The 16,642-nt window shown below is 52.0% G+C and overlaps 1 protein-coding gene across 3 annotated transcripts in view; it reads left to right on the forward strand.

Moving 5' to 3' along the window:
• Positions 1-16,642, forward strand: part of LOC110515626 (kinesin-associated protein 3) — a 66,690-nt gene that overhangs the window by 38,849 nt on the left and 11,199 nt on the right. For all 3 annotated transcript variants that reach the window (XM_036986766.1, XM_036986765.1, XM_036986767.1), the window contains exons 16-18: positions 7,568-7,666; positions 7,910-7,995; positions 16,354-16,516. In XM_036986766.1, coding sequence (XP_036842661.1) covers positions 7,568-7,666; positions 7,910-7,995; positions 16,354-16,516 — 348 coding nt within the window. The remainder of the gene's footprint in view (positions 1-7,567; positions 7,667-7,909; positions 7,996-16,353; positions 16,517-16,642) is intronic.

Genomic DNA, 16,642 nt, shown 5'->3' on the forward strand with positions numbered 1-16,642 from the left:
ACCTCCTCCCTATAGGCAGTCTCATCATCGTCAGGGGTCAGGCCTACCACCAGGTCTCTGACCTCCTCTCTATAGGCCGTCTCATTATCGTCAGGGGTCAGGCCCACCACCAGGTCTCTGACCTCCTCCCTATAGGCCGTCTCTTCATCGTCAGGGGTCAGGCCCACCACCACCAGGTCTCTGACCTCCTCCCTATAGGCCGTCTCATCATCGTCAGGGGTCAGGCCTACCACCAGGTCTCTGACCTCCTCCCTATAGGCAGTCTCTTCATCGTCAGGGGTCAGGCCTACCACCAGGTCTCTGACCTCCTCCCTGTAGGTCGTCTCTTCATCGTCAGGGGTCAGGCCCACCACCAGGTCTCTGACCTCCTCTCTATAGGCTGTCTCATCATCGTCAGGGGTCAGGCCTACCACCAGGTCTCTGACCTCCTCCCTGTAGGCCGTCTCATCATCGTCAGGGTTCAGGCCTACCACCAGGTCTGACCTCCTCTCTATAGGCCGTCTCATCATTGTCAGGGGTCAGGCCCACCACCAGGTCTCTGACCTCCTCCCTGTAGGCCGTCTCATCATCGTCAGGGGTCAGGCCCACCACCAGGTCTGACGACCTCCCTATAGGCCGTCTCATCATCGTCAGGGGTCAGGCCTACCACCAGGTCTCTGACCTCCTCCCTATAGGCAGTCTCATCATCGTCAGGGGTCAGGCCCACCACCAGGTCTCTGACCTCCTCCCTATAGGCCGTCTCATCATCGTCAGGGGTCAGGCCCACCACCAGGTCTCTGACCTCCTCCCTATAGGCAGTCTCATCATCGTCAGGGGTCAGGCCCACCACCACCAGGTCTCTGACCTCCTCTCTATAGGCCGTCTCATCATCGTCAGGGGTCAGGCCCACCACCACCAGGTCTCTGACCTCCTCCCTATAGGCCGTCTCTTCATCGTCAGGGGTCAGGCCCACCACCAGGTCTCTGACCTCCTCTCTATAGGCCGTCTCATCATCGTCAGGGGTCAGGCCCACCACCACCAGGTCTCTGACCTCCTCCCTATAGGCCGTCTCATCATCGTCAGGGGTCAGGCCCACCACCAGGTCTCTGACCTCCTCCCTATAGGCCGTCTCATCATCGTCAGGGGTCAGGCCCACCACCAGGTCTCTGACCTCCTCCCTATAGGCAGTCTCATCATCGTCAGGGGTCAGGCCCACCACCACCAGGTCTCTGACCTCCTCCCTATAGGCCGTCTCATCATCGTCAGGGGTCAGGCCTACCACCAGGTCTCTGACCTCCTCCCTATAGGCAGTCTCATCATCGTCAGGGGTCAGGCCCACCACCAGGTCTCTGACCTCCTCTCTATAGGCCGTCTCATTATCGTCAGGGGTCAGGCCTACCACCAGGTCTCTGACCTCCTCCCTATAGGCCGTCTCATCATCGTCAGGGGTCAGGCCTACCACCAGGTCTCTGACCTCCTCTCTATAGGCCGTCTCATCATCGTCAGGGGTCAGGTCTACCACCAGGTCTCTGACCTCCTCCCTATATGCCGTCTCATTATCGTCAGGGGTCAGGCCCACCACCAGGTCTCTGACCTCCTCTCTATAGGCTGTCTCATCATCGTCAGGGGTCAGGCCCACCACCAGGTCTCTGACCTCCTCCCTATAGGCAGTCTCATCATCGTCAGGGGTCAGGTCCACCACCAGGTCTCTGACCTCCTCCCTGTAGGTCGTCTCATCATCGTCAGGGGTCAGGCCTACCACCAGGTCTCTGACCTCCTCCCTATACGCCGTCTCATCATCGTCAGGGGTCAGGCCTACCACCAGGTCTCTAACCTCCTCTCTATAGGCTGTCTCATCATCGTCAGGGGTCAGGCCCACCACCACCAGGTCTTTGACCTCCTCTCTATAGGCCGTCTCATCATCGTCAGGGGTCAGGCCTACCACCAGGTCTCTGACCTCCTCCCTATATGCCGTCTCATTATCGTCAGGGGTCAGGCCCACCACCAGGTCTCTGACCTCCTCTCTATAGGCTGTCTCATCATCGTCAGGGGTCAGGCCCACCACCAGGTCTCTGACCTCCTCCCTATAGGCAGTCTCATCATCGTCAGGGGTCAGGTCCACCACCAGGTCTCTGACCTCCTCCCTGTAGGTCGTCTCATCATCGTCAGGGGTCAGGCCTACCACCAGGTCTCTGACCTCCTCCCTATACGCCGTCTCATCATCGTCAGGGGTCAGGCCTACCACCAGGTCTCTAACCTCCTCTCTATAGGCTGTCTCATCATCGTCAGGGGTCAGGCCCACCACCACCAGGTCTTTGACCTCCTCCCTATAGGCCGTCTCATCATCGTCAGGGGTCAGGCCCACCACCACCAGGTCTCTGACCTCCTCTCTATAGGCAGTCTCATCATCGTCAGGGGTCAGGCCTACCACCAGGTCTCTGACCTCCTCTCTATAGGCCGTCTCATTATCGTCAGGGGTCAGGCCCACCACCACCAGGTCTCTGACCTCCTCCCTGTAGGCCGTCTCATCATCGTCAGGGGTCAGGCCCACCACCAGGTCTGACCTCCTCTCTATAGGCCGTCTCATCATTGTCAGGGGTCAGGCCCACCACCAGGTCTCTGACCTCCTCCCTGTAGGCCGTCTCATCATCGTCAGGGGTCAGGCCTACCACCAGGTCTCTGACCTCCTCTCTATAGGCAGTCTCATCATCGTCAGGGGTCAGGCCCGCCACCAGGTCTGACCTCCTCCCTATAGGCCGTCTCATCATCATCAGGGGTCAGGCCTACCACCAGGTCTCTGACCTCCTCCCTGTAGGCAGTCTCTTCATCGTCAGGGGTCAGGCCTACCACCAGGTCTCTGACCTCCTCCCTATAGGCAGTCTCATCATCGTCAGGGGTCAGGCCCACCACCAGGTCTGACCTCCTCCCTATAGGCCGTCTCATCATCGTCAGGGGTCAGGCCCACCACCAGGTCTCTGACCTCCTCTCTATAGGCAGTCTCATCATCGTCAGGGGTCAGGCCCACCACCAGGTCTCTGACCTCCTCCCTATAGGCCGTCTCTTCATCGTCAGGGGTCAGGCCCACCACCAGGTCTCTGACCTCCTCTCTATAGGCCGTCTCATCATCGTCAGGGGTCAGGCCCACCACCACCAGGTCTTTGACCTCCTCTCTACAGGGAGTGGCTGGGGTCCATGATGCTCCCATACTGCCCCCGTCTGGGTGATTGAAGCAGGGAGAACAGGGCGTGGCTGGGGTCCATGATGCTCCCATACTGCCCCCGTCTGGGTGATTGAAGCAGGGAGAACAGGGCGTGGCTGGGGTCCATGATGCTCCCATACTGCCCCCGTCTGGGTGATTGAAGCCGGGGAGAACAGGGCGTGGCTGGGGTCCATGATGCTCCCATACTGCCCCCGTCTGGGTGATTGAAGCAGGGAGAACAGGGCGTGGCTGGGGTCCATGATGCTCCCATACTGCCCCCGTCTGGGTGATTGAAGCGGGGAGAACAGGGCGTGGCTGGGGTCCATGATGCTCCCTTACTGTCCCTGTCTGGGTGATTGAAGGGGGGAGAACAGGGCATGGCTGGGGTCCATGATGCTCCCATACTGCCCTCGTCTGGGTGATTGAAGCGGGGAGAACAGGGCGTGGCTGGGGTCCATGATGCTCCCATACTCCCCCCGTCTGGGTGATTGAAGCAGGGAGAACAGGGCGTGGCTGGGGTCCATGATGCTCCCATACTGCCCCCGTCTGGGTGATTGAAGCTGGGGAGAACAGGGCGTGGCTGGGGTCCATGATGCTCCCATACTGCCCCCGTCTGGGTGATTGAAGCGGGGAGAACAGGGCGTGGCTGGGGTCCATGATGCTCCCATACTGCCCCCGTCTGGATGATTGAAGCTGGGGAGAACAGGGCGTGGCTGGGGTCCATGATGCTCCCATACTGTCCCTGTCTGGGTGATTGAAGCTGGGAGAACAGGGCGTGGCTGGGGTCCATGATGCTCCCATACTGCCCCCGTCTGGGTGATTGAAGCGGGGAGAACAGGGCGTGGCTGGGGTCCATGATGCTCCCATACTGTCCCCGTCTGGATGATTGAAGCAGGGAGAACAGGGCGTGGCTGGGGTCCATGATGCTCCCATACTGTCCCTGTCTGGGTGATTGAAGCTGGGAGAACAGGGCGTGGCTGGGGTCCATGATGCTCCCATACTGCCCCCGTCTGGGTGATTGAAGCGGGGAGAACAGGGCGTGGCTGGGGTCCATGATGCTCCCATACTGTCCCCGTCTGGGTGATTGAAGCAGGGAGAACAGGGAGTGGCTGGGGTCCATGATGCTCCCATACTGCCCCCGTCTGGGTGATTGAAGCAGGGAGAACAGGGCGTGGCTGGGGTCCATGATGCTCCCTTACTGTCCCCGTCTGGGTGATTGAAGCAGGGAGAACAAGGCGTGGCTGGGGTCCATGATGCTCCCATACTGCCCCCGTCTGGGTGATTGAAGCGGGGAGAACAGGGCGTGCCTGGGGTCCATGATGCTCCCATACTGCCCCCGTCTGGGTGATTGAAGCAGGGAGAACAGGGCGTGGCTGGGGTCCATGATGCTCCCATACTGTCCCCGTCTGAGTGATTGAAGCCGGGGAGAACAGGGCGTGGCTGGGGTCCATGATGCTCCCATACTGCCCCCGTCTGGGTGATTGAAGCCGGGGAGAACAGGGCGTGGCTGGGGTCCATGATGCTCCCATACTGCCCCCGTCTGGGTGATTGAAGCCGGGGAGAACAGGGCGTGGCTGGGGTCCATGATGCTCCCATACTGCCCCCGTCTGGGTGATTGAAGCCGGGGAGAACAGGGCGTGGCTGGGGTCCATGATGCTCCCATACTGCCCCCGTCTGGGTGATTGAAGCCGGGGAGAACAGGGCGTGGCTGGGGTCCATGATGCTCCCATACTGCCCCCGTCTGGGTGATTGAAGCCGGGGAGAACAGGGCGTGGTTCGGGTGGCTGGGGTCCATGATGATGTTCTTGGCCTTCCTGAGACACCTGGTGTTGTAGGTGTCCTGTAGGGCAGGCAGTGAGCACCAAACGGTGCGTTCAGCTGCACGTATCACACTCTGTAGTGCCTTGCAGTCAGTGGCGGTGGACTTGCCGTACCAGGCTGTGATGCAGCCTGACAGAATGCTCTCGATGGTGCTCCTGTAGAACACTGTGATGCAGCCTGACAGAATGCTCTCAATGGTGCTCCTGTAGAACACTGTGATGCAGCCTGACAGAATGCTCTCGATGGTGCTCCTGTAGAACACTGTGATGCAGCCTGACAGAATGCTCTCGATGGTGCTCCTGTAGAACACTGTCAGGGCCCTCGGGGACGGGACAGATTTCTTCAGCATCCTGAAGTTGAAGTTGTGCCTTCTTCACCACAGTGTTCATGTGGTTAGACCATTTCAACTTCTCTGGGATGTGTCTGCCAAGGAATTTAAGTCATTGACCGTCTTCACGGCGGCCCCGTTGATGAGAATGGGGACGTGTCCAGCCTGGTTCCTCATGAAGTCCACAATTGGCTCCTTTGTTTTGCTAACGAGAGAGAGGTTGTTTACCTGGCACAACGCCATCAGAGTGCCTGTAGGCTGTTTCGTCATTGTTGGTAACCAGGTCTGTCGTGTCATCAGTGAACTTGACGATGGAGTTGGAACTGTGTGAGGCCAGTCAGTCATGGGTATACAGGGAGTACAGGAGGGGACTGAGGACGCACCCTTGTGGGGTCCCCGTGTTGAGAATCAGTGTCGAGGATGTAATGTTGTCTACCTTCACCTGAGGTCGGCCCATCAGGAAGTCCAGGACCCAGTTGCAGAGGGAGGAGTTCAGACCCAGGGCCGTGAGATTTGTAATGAGCTGATAGGACACTGGTATTTAAGGCCCAGCTGTAGTCAATGAACAGCATCCTCACATATGCTTTCCTTTTGTCCAGGTGAGTGAGGGCAGTGTGCAGTGCCGTGGCGATTGAGTTGTTGTGGATCTGTCAGGGCGGTAGGAGAATTGAAGAGGGTGCAGTGTGTCGAGGAGTTGATATAGGCTTTGACTTGATGAGACCCGGATCAGAACCAATATGACAGGGCTTCTTATTGAACTGATGAGACCCGGATCAGAACCAATATGACAGGGCTTCTTATTGAACTGATGAGACCTGGATCAGAACCAATATGACAGGGCTTCTTATTGAACTGATGAGACCTGGATCAGAACCAATATGACAGGGCTTCTTATTGAACTGATGAGACCCGGATCAGAACCAATATGACAGGGCTTCTAATTGAACTGATGAGACCCGGATCAGAACCAATATGACAGGGCTTCTTATTGAACTGATGAGACCTGGATCAGAACCAATATGACAGGGCTTCTTATTGAACTGATGAGACCCGGATCAGAACCAATATGACAGGGCTTCTTATTGAACTGATGAAACCCGGATCAGAACCAATATGACAGGGCTTCTTATTGAACTGATGAGACCCGGATCAGAACCAATATGACAGGGCTTCTTATTGAACTGATGAGACCCGGATCAGAACCACTATGACAGGGCTTCTTATTGAACTGATGAGACCTGGATCAGAACCAATATGACAGGGCTTCTTATTGAACTGATGAGACCCGGATCAGAACCAATATGACAGGGCTTCTTATTGAACTGATGAGACCCGGATCAGAACCAATATGACAGGGCTTCTTATTGAACTGATGAGACCCGGATCAGAACCAATATGACAGGGCTTCTTATTGAACTGATGAGACCCGGATCAGAACCACTATGACAGGGCTTCTTATTGAACAGATGAGACCCGGATCAGAACCAATATGACAGGGCTTCTTATTGAACTGATGAGACCCGGATCAGAACCAATATGACAGGGCTTCTTATTGAACTGATGAGACCCGGATCAGAACCACTATGACAGGGCTTCTTATTGAACTGATGAGACCCGGATCAGAACCACTATGACAGGGCTTCTTATTGAACTGATGAGACCCGGATCAGAACCACTATGACAGGGCTTCTTATTGAACTGATGAGACCCGGATCAGAACCACTATGACAGGGCTTCTTATTGAACTGATGAGACCCGGATCAGAACCAATATGACAGGGCTTCTTATTGAACTGATGAGACCCGGATCAGAACCAATATGACAGGGCTTCTTATTGAACTGATGAGACCCGGATCAGAACCAATATGACAGGGCTTCTTATTGAACTGATGAGACCCGGATCAGAACCACTATGACAGGGCTTCTTATTGAACTGATGAGACCCGGATCAGAACCACTATGACAGGGCTTCTAATTGAACTGATGAAGTAGTGGAGCGGCTATCCGTATCTTTTCAGACGATTCGGAAACGATACCCTTTGCGGGCGAAATACAGACCTCTCACAACATTGCTCATCCTCATACATAAGAGACACTTCATACTGTGCATGTGGCTGTAAAAAGAAATGATCTGAACGATGTTAAAAGTTGATCTGTGGTGGAGTTTTAGATATCAGGTTTGGTTTCCCTTCTTGACGAAGCCACTCTGTATGTCTAAGATGGCTGTTTTCTCCCTGCAGCCCAACAGGAGGACGATGAGTTTGTGTGTCAGATCGTCTATGTGTTTTACCAGATGGTGTTTCACCAGGCTACCAGGGAGGTCATCATTAAAGAGACACGTATCCTTCCTACCCACAATGCACTGCTTCTTACGTTTAAAACATGTTAATTTTGTGTGAAAGCGTGAAATAAAATGTTTCATTTTTAACTATTAAAGCCCATTATTCTCTGAATGTTCTTCCTCATCATCATCCTCCTCCTCCTCCTATGAAAAACCACATCATTACTGTACGTTGGCTGTTTGGGCCTTGAATCAGCGACCTCAGACTTCCCAGAGCTGTAACCCTTAACCCTCAACTCAGAGGCTCCGGCGTACCTTATCGACCTGATGCACGACAAGAATGCTGAGATACGCAAGGTCTGTGACAACACTCTGGACATAATCGCTGTAAGTAACAGACTATTACTGAATTAAACCCTATAACAGAGGTAGAAACACACGCCACTACTGGTACTGAGGGTATCCTCCTGTAACCCCAGTCTCTCTGAGGGGTATCCTCCTGTAACCCCAGTCTCTCTGAGGGGTATCCTCATGTAACCCCAGTCTCTCTGAGGGGTATCCTCATGTAACCCCAGTCTCTCTGAGGGGTATCCTCATGTAACCCCAGTCTCTCTGAGGGGTATCCTCCTGTAACCCCAGTCTCTCTGAGGGGTATCCTCATGTAACCCCAGTCTCTCTGAGGGGTATCCTCCTGTAACCCCAGTCTCTCTGAGGGGTATCCTCCTGTAACCCCAGTCTCTCTGAGGGGTATCATCATGTAACCCCAGTCTCTCTGAGGGGTATCCTCCTGTAACCCCAGTCTCTCTGAGGGGTATCCTCATGTAACCCCAGTCTCTCTGAGGGGTATCCTCATGTAACCCCAGTCTCTCTGAGGGGTATCCTCCTGTAACCCCAGTCTCTCTGAGGGGTATCCTCCTGTAACCCCAGTCTCTCTGAGGGGTATCCTCCTGTAACCCCAGTCTCTCTGAGGGGTATCCTCCTGTGTAACCCCAGTCTCTCTGAGGGGTATCCTCCTGTAACCCCAGTCTCTCTGAGGGGTATCCTCCTGTAACCCCAGTCTCTCTGAGGGGTATCCTCATGTAACCCCAGTCTCTCTGAGGGGTATCCTCCTGTAACCCCAGTCTCTCTGAGTGGTATCCTCCTTTGTAACCCCAGTCTCTCTGAGGGGTATCCTCCTGTGTGTAACCCCAGTCTCTCTGAGGGGTATCCTCCTGTAACCCCAGTCTCTCTGAGGGGTATCCTCATGTAACCCCAGTCTCTGAGTTGTATCCTCCTGTGTAACCCCAGTCTCTCTGAGGGGTATCCTCCTGTGTAACCCCAGTCTCTCTGAGGGGTATCCTCCTGTAACCCCAGTCTCTCTGAGGGGTATCCTCCTGTAACCCCAGTCTCTCTGAGGGGTATCCTCCTGTAACCCCAGTCTCTCTGAGGGGTATCCTCCTGTAACCCCAGTCTCTCTGAGTGGTATCCTCCTGTGTAACCCCAGTCTCTCTGAGGGGTATCCTCCTGTGTAACCCCAGTCTCTCTGAGGGGTATCCTCCTGTGTAACCCCAGTCTCTCTGAGGGGTATCCTCCTGTGTAACCCCAGTCTCTCTGAGGGGTATCTTCCTGTGTAACCCCAGTCTCTCTGAGGGGTATCCTCCTGTGTGTAACCCCAGTCTCTCTGAGGGGTATCATCCTGTGTAACCCCAGTCTCTCTGAGGGGTATCCTCCTGTGTAACCCCAGTCTCTCTGAGGGGTATCCTCCTGTGTGTAACCCCAGTCTCCCTGAGGGGTATCATCCTGTGTAACAGGTGTGTTTCTTCTGAAACTCGTCAGTCTATTCTTGTTCTGAGAAATTTCCAAGAAACTGAAGATCTCGTACAACGCTGTGTACTACTCCCTTCACAGAACAGCGCAAACTGGCTCTAACCAGAATAGAAAGAGGAGTGGGAGGCCCCTGTGCACAACTGAGCAAGAGGACAAGTACATTAGAGTGTCTTGTTTGAGAAACAGACGACTCACAAGTCCTCAACTGACAGCTTCATTAAATAGTACCCGTAACACACCAGTCTCAACGTCAACAGTGAAGAGGTGACTCCGGGATGCTGACCTTCTAAGCAGAGTTGTAAAGAAAAAGCCATATCTCAGACTGGCCAATAAAAATAAAAGATTAAGATGGGCAAAAGAACACAGACACTGGACAGAGGAACTCTGAATCAATTAATTTATCAAATGTATTTATAAAGCCCTTCTTACATCAGCTGATATCTCAAAGTGCTGTACAGAAACCCAGCCTAAAACCCCAAACAGCAAGCAATGCAGGTGTAGAAGCACGGTGGCTAGGAAAAACTCACTAGAAAGGCCAGAACCTAGGAAGAAACCTAGAGAGGAACCAGGCTATGAGGTGCGCCAGTCCTCTTCTGGCTGTAACGGGTGAAGATTATAATAGAACATGGCCAAGATGTTCAAATGATCACAGATGACCAGCAGGGTCAAATAATAATAATCACAGTGGTATTAAAAGTCAGTTGGCTTTTCATAGCCGATCATTCAGAGTTAGAGACAGCAGGTGCGGTAGAGAGAGAGAGAGAGAGTTGAAAACAGCAGGTCCGGGACAAAGTAACACATCCAGTGAACAGATCAGGGTTCCATAGCCGCAGGCAGAACAGTTGAAACTGGAGCAGCAGAATGGCCAGGTGGACTGGGGACAGCAAGGAGTCATCAGGCCAGGTAGTCCTTAGGCATGGTCCTAGGGCTCAGGTCCTCAGAGAAAAATAATTAGAGAGAGCATACTTAAATTCACACAGGACACCGGATAAGACAGGAGAAATACCCCACACCACTAGAGGGATATCTTCAAACCACCAACTTACTACCCTGAGACAAGGCTGAGTATAGCCCACAAAGAACTCCCCCACAGCACGAACCCGAGGGGAGAGCCAACCTGGACAGGAAGATCACGTCAGTGACTCAACTTACTCAAGTGACACACCCCTCCTAGGGACAGCATGGAAGAGCCCCAGTAAGCCAGTGGTGACTCAGACCCTGTAATAGGGTTAGAGGCAGAGAATCCCAGTGGAGAGAGGGGAACCGGCCAGGCAGAGACAGCAAGGGCGGTTTGTTGCTCCAGAGCCTTTCTGTTCACCTTCACACTCCTGAGTACACTTAATCATAGGACCTACTGAAGAGATGAGTCTTCAATAAAGACTTAAAGGTCGAGACCGAGTCTGTATCTCATATGGATAGGTAGACCATTCCATTAAAAATGGAGCTCTATAGAAGAAAGCCCTGCCTCCAGCTGTTTGCTTAGAAATTCTAGGGACAGTAAGGAGGCCTGCTTCTTGTGACCGTAGCGCACGTGTAGGTATGAACGGCAGGACCAAATCGGAGAGATAGGTAGGAGCAAGTTCATGCAATGCTTTGTAGGTTAGCAGTAAAACCTTAAAATCAGCCCTTGCTTTAACAGGAAGCCAGTGTAGAGAGGCTAGCACTGGAGTAATATGATCACATGTTTAGGTTCTAGTCAAGATTTCAGCAGCCGTGTAATCTGGGTAGCCGGAAGATAGAGCATTGCAGTCTAATCTAAATGTGACAAAAGCATGGGAAAACAATTATGCATCAGTTTTAGCCCAAAAAGTTTCAGATATTTGCAATGTTACGTAGATGGAAAAAAGCTGTCCTTGAAACAGTCTTGATATGTTCGTCAAAAGAGAGATCAGGGTCCAGAGTAACGCCGAGGTCCTTCAGTTTTATTTGAGACGACTGTACAACCATTAAGATTAATTGTCAGATTCAACAGAAGATCTCTTTGTTTCTTGGGACCTAGAACATTCTTGGGACCTCGAAATGTACAGCTGTGTGTCATCCGCATAACAGTGAAAGTTAACACTATGTTTCCGAATGACATCACTAAGAGGTATAATATATAGTGAAAACAATAGTGGTCCTAAAATGGAACCTTGAGGAACACCGAAACTTACAGTTGATTTGTCAGAGGACAAACCATTCACAGAGACAAACCAATATCTTTCCGACAGATAAGATCTAAACCAGGCCAGAACTTGTCCGTGTAGACTAATTTGGGTTTCCAATCTCTAAAGAACGTGGTGATCGATGGTATCAAAAGCAGCACAAAGGTCTTGGAGCACGAGGACAGATGCTGAGCAGTATTCATGATTCATTAAGGATTATCCATAATCATGGTAGCATTCACATAGAAGTGTTTAGAAACATATTATATTCTTATTTACAATGCAAGTAGCCCCAACAGGACTGCAGAAGGGTCATAGTGGATTATGTAGAAATGAGGGAGGACCCCCCCCAGACCTCCCCCCAGATCCCCACCAGGTTATGTCCCCCCCAGATCCCCCGACAGATTATGTTCCCCCCCAGACCCCCCGCCAGATGATGTCCTCCCCAGACCTCCCCCCAGACCCCCGCCAGGTTATGTCCCCCCCAGACCCCCCCCTCCCAGACTGACAGGCTCTGGTACTGGTTCTCTCTGTATACAGCTCTGCATTGATCTGGTACTCTCTGTATATAGCTCCACGTTGATCTGGTACTTCCTGTATATAGCTCCACATTGATCTGGTACTGGTACTTCCTGTATATAGCTCCACATTGATCTAGTAGTGGTACTCCCTGTATATAGCTCCACATTGATCTGGTACTGGTACTTCCTGTATATAGCTCCACATTGATCTGGTACTCTCTGTATATAGCTCCACATTGATCTGGTACTCCCTGTATATAGCTCCACGTTGATCTGGTACTGGTACTCCCTGTATATAGCTCCACATTGATCTGGTACCCCCTGTCCATATCTCCACACTGATCTGGTACTCCCTGTATATAGCTCCACATTGATCTGGTACTCTCTGTATATAGCTCCACATTGATCTGGTACCCCCTGTACATAGCTCCACATTGATCTGGTACTCCCTGTATATAGCTCCACATTGATCTGGTACTCTCTGTATATAGCTCCATGTTGATCTGGTACTGGTACTCCCTGTATATAGCTCCACATTGATCTGGTACCCCCTGTACATATCTCCACACTGATCTGGTACCCCCTGTCCATATCTCCACACTGATCTGGTACTCCCTGTATATAGCTCCATATTGATCTGATCTGATACTGGTACTTCCTGTATATAGCTCCACATTGATCTGGTACTCCCTGTATATAGCTCCACATTGATCTGGTCCTGGTACTTCCTGTATATAGCTCCACATTGATCTGGCACTGGTACTCCCTGTATATAACTCCACATTGATCTGGAACTGGTACTTCCTGTATATAGCTCCACATTGATCTGGTACTGGTACTTCCTGTATATAGCTCCACCTTGATCTGGTACTGGTACTCCCTGTATATAACTCCACATTGATATGGTACTGGTACTTCCTGTATATAGCTCTACATTGATCTGGTACTGGTACTTCCTGTATATAGCTCCACATTGATTTGGTACTTCCTGTAAATAGCTCCACATTGATCTGGTACTCCCTGTATATAGCTCCACATTGATCTGGTACTGGTACTTCCTGTATATAGCTCCACATTGATCCGGTACATTGATCCGGTACTCCCTACGAACCGATCTTGTGCTAACGTTGCTTCCAGAGGCAGTTTGTAACTCGGTAGTGAGTGAGTGAGCCGAGGACAGACAATTTTAACACGCTTCGGCAGTCCTGTGAGCTTGTGTGGCCTACCACTTCGCTGCGGCGCCATTGTTGCTCCTAGACCACTTCACAATAGCAGCACTTACAGTTAACCGGGGCAGCTCCAGCAGGGCAGATATTTAGCTGTGCAATTTGTTTTACCAACTGACTTGTTGGAAAGGTGGCATCCCATGACGGTGCCACGTTGAAAGTCTCTGAGCTCTTCAGTAAGGCCATTCTACTGCCAATGTTTGTCTACGGAGATTGCATGGCTGTGTGCTTGATTTTATACACCAGTCAGCAACAGCTGTGGCTGAAAAAGCAGAATCCACTAATTTGAAGAGGTGTATATTGTTTATCTCCTTTCATGTGTTAGATTCCTCTTGTGTTACAATGTTTCTTCGGTACAGTTGAAGTCAGAAGTTCACATACACCTTATATTCCCTGTCTTGGGTCAGTTAGGATCACCACTTTATTTTAAGAATGTGAAATGTCAAAATAATATTAGAGAAGGATTTATTTGAGCTTTTATTTTTTCACATTCCCCGTGGGTCAGAAGTTTACATACATACATAAATACATAGTATTTGGTAGCATTGGCTTTAAATGGTTTAACTTGGGTCAAATGTTTCGCGTAGCCTTCCACAAGCTTCCCACAATAAGTTGGGTGAATTTTGGCCCATTCCTACTGACAGAGTTGGTGTAACTGAGTCAGGTTTGTAGGCCTCCTTGCTTGCACACGCTTTTTCAGTTCTGCCCACAAATGTTATATAGGATTGAAGGTCAGGTCTTTGTGATGGCCACTCCAATACCTTGACTTTGTTGTCCTTAAGCCATTTTGCCACAACTTTGGAAGTATGCTTGGGGTCATTGACCATTTGGAAGACCCATTTGTGACCAAGCTTTAACTTCCTGACTGATGTCTTGAGATGTTGCTTCAATATATCCACATAATTTCCCTCCTCATGACGCCATCTATTTTGTGAAGTGCACCAGTCCCTCCTGCAGCAAAGCACCCCCACAACATGATGCTGCCACCCCCCTGCTTCACGGTTAGGATGGTGTTCTTCGGCTTGCAAGCCTCCCCCTTTTTCCTCCAAACATAACGAAGGTCATTATGGCCAAACAGTTCTATTTTTGTTTCAGCAGACCAGAGGACATTTCTCCAAAAAGTATGATTTTGTCCCCGTGTGCAGTTGCAAACCATAGTCTGGCTTTTTTATGGCGTTTTTGAGCAGTGGCGTCTTCCTTGCTGAGCGGCCTTTCAGGTTATGTTGATGTAGGACTCGTTTTACTGTGGATATAGATAATTTTGTACATGTTTCCTCCAGCATCTTCACAAGGCCCTGTGCTGTTGTTCTGGGATTGATTGGCACTTTTCGCACCAAAGTACGTTCATCTCTAGTAGACCGAACGAGTCTCCTACCTGAGTGGTATGACCGCTGCGTGGTCCCATGGTGTTTATACTTGCGTACTATTGTTTGTACAGATGAACATGGTACCTTCAGGCATTTGGAAAGTGCTCCCAAGGATGAACCAGACCTGTGGAGGTCTACAATTTTTTTCTGTGGTCTTGGCTGATTTCTTTTGATTTTCCCATGTCGTCAAGCAAAGAGGCACTGAGTTTGAAGGTAGGCCTTGAAATACACCCACAGGTACACCTCCAATTGACTCAAATGATGTCAATTAGCCTATCAGAAGCTTCTAAAGCCATGACATCATTTTCTGGAATTTTCTAAGCTGTTTAAAGGCACAGTCAACTTAGTGTATGTAATCTTCTGACCCACTGGAATTGTGATACAGTGAATTAAAAGTGAAATAATCTGTCTGAAAACAATTGTTGGAAAAATTACTTGTGTCATGCACAAAGTAGATGTGTGGAGTGGTTGAAAATCGAGTTTTAATGACTCCAATCTAAGTGTATGTAAACTTCCAACTTCAACTGTATAATTACTTTTTAACTCTGCATCATTGGGAAGGGCTTGTAAGTAAGCATTTCACAGTGACGTCTACACCCGTTGTATTCAGCGCATGTGACAATTAAAATGAAAGTAGATTTGAAGGGAGTTGTGTGAGAGTCAGTTGACCACCACACAACAGTTACATAATCATTTAGTGAACTCCATAACTCACCACACACATTTCTCCCTTTCCCCCTCTCTCTATTTTCCCTCCCTCCCTCTCTCTCTCTCTCTCTCCCCTTTCCTCCCTCTCCCTCCCCCTCCAACACCCCTCTCCCTCCCTCTCCCCCTCCCTCCATCCCCCCTCTCCTCCCTCCCTCTCCCCCTCCCTCCATCCCCCCTCTCCTCCCTCCCTCTCCCCCTCCCTCCATCCCCCCTCTCCTCCCTCCCTCTCCCCCTCCCTCCATCCCCCCTTTCCTCCCTCCCTCTCCCCCTCCCTCCATCCCCCCTCTCCTCCTGCTCTATCCCCCTCCCCTCTCCCTCCCTCTCCCCCTCCCTCCATCCCCCCTCTCCCCCTCCCTCCATCCCCCCTCTCCTCCCTCCCTCTCCCCCTCCCTCCATCCCCCCTCTCCTCCTGCTCTATCCCCCTCCCTCCATCCCCCCTCTCCTCCCTCCCTCTCCCCCTCCCTCCATCCCCCCTCTCCTCCTGCTCTATCCCCCTCCCTCCATCCCCCCTCTCCTCCCTCCCTCTCCCCCTCCCTCCATCCCCCCTCTCCTCCTGCTCTATCCCCCTCCCCTCTCCCTCCCTCCCTCTCCCCCTCCCTCCATCCCCCCTCTCCCCCTCCCTCCATCCCCCCTCTCCTCCCTCCCTCCCTCTCCCCCTCCCTCCATACCCCCTCTCCTCCTGCTCTATCCCCCTCCCCCACTCCCTCCCTCTCCCTCCCCCTCCAACACCCCTCTCCCTCCCTCTCCCCCTCCCTCCATCCCCCCTCTCCTCCTGCTCTATCCCTCTCCCCCTCCCTCCCTCTCCCTCCCCCTCCAACACCCCTCTCCCTCCCTCTCCCCCTCCCTCCATCCCCCCTCTCCTCCCTCCCTCTCCCTCTCCCTCCCCCTCCAACACCCCTCTCCCTCCCTCTCCCCCTCCCTCCATCCCCCCTCTCCTCCCTCCCTCTCCCCCTCCCCCACTCCATCCCTCTAGGAGTATGATGAGGAGTGGGGGAGGAAGACTCAGAGAGAGAAGTTCCGATGGCATAACTCTCAATGGTTGGAGATGGTGGAGAGTAGGCAGATGGAGGAGGGAGAGCCCTTCATGTACGGAGAGGATGGAGAGATGGACAGACCTGACCTCTTCTACAGCACGGGTCAGTAAAGTGCATTTTCAGATCCAGTTTGTGCTGTTTGTTTGTCTCTGTCTCCACCAGCAGCTGTCAGGAAGACCTTTTAGAGAAAAACCTCACAATCCCTGTGTTTGTTTTCTCTCTTTCTCT

This window comes from Oncorhynchus mykiss, chromosome 8 (assembly GCF_013265735.2).
Source record: "Oncorhynchus mykiss isolate Arlee chromosome 8, USDA_OmykA_1.1, whole genome shotgun sequence".
NCBI classification, from domain to species: Eukaryota; Metazoa; Chordata; class Actinopteri; order Salmoniformes; family Salmonidae; genus Oncorhynchus; species Oncorhynchus mykiss.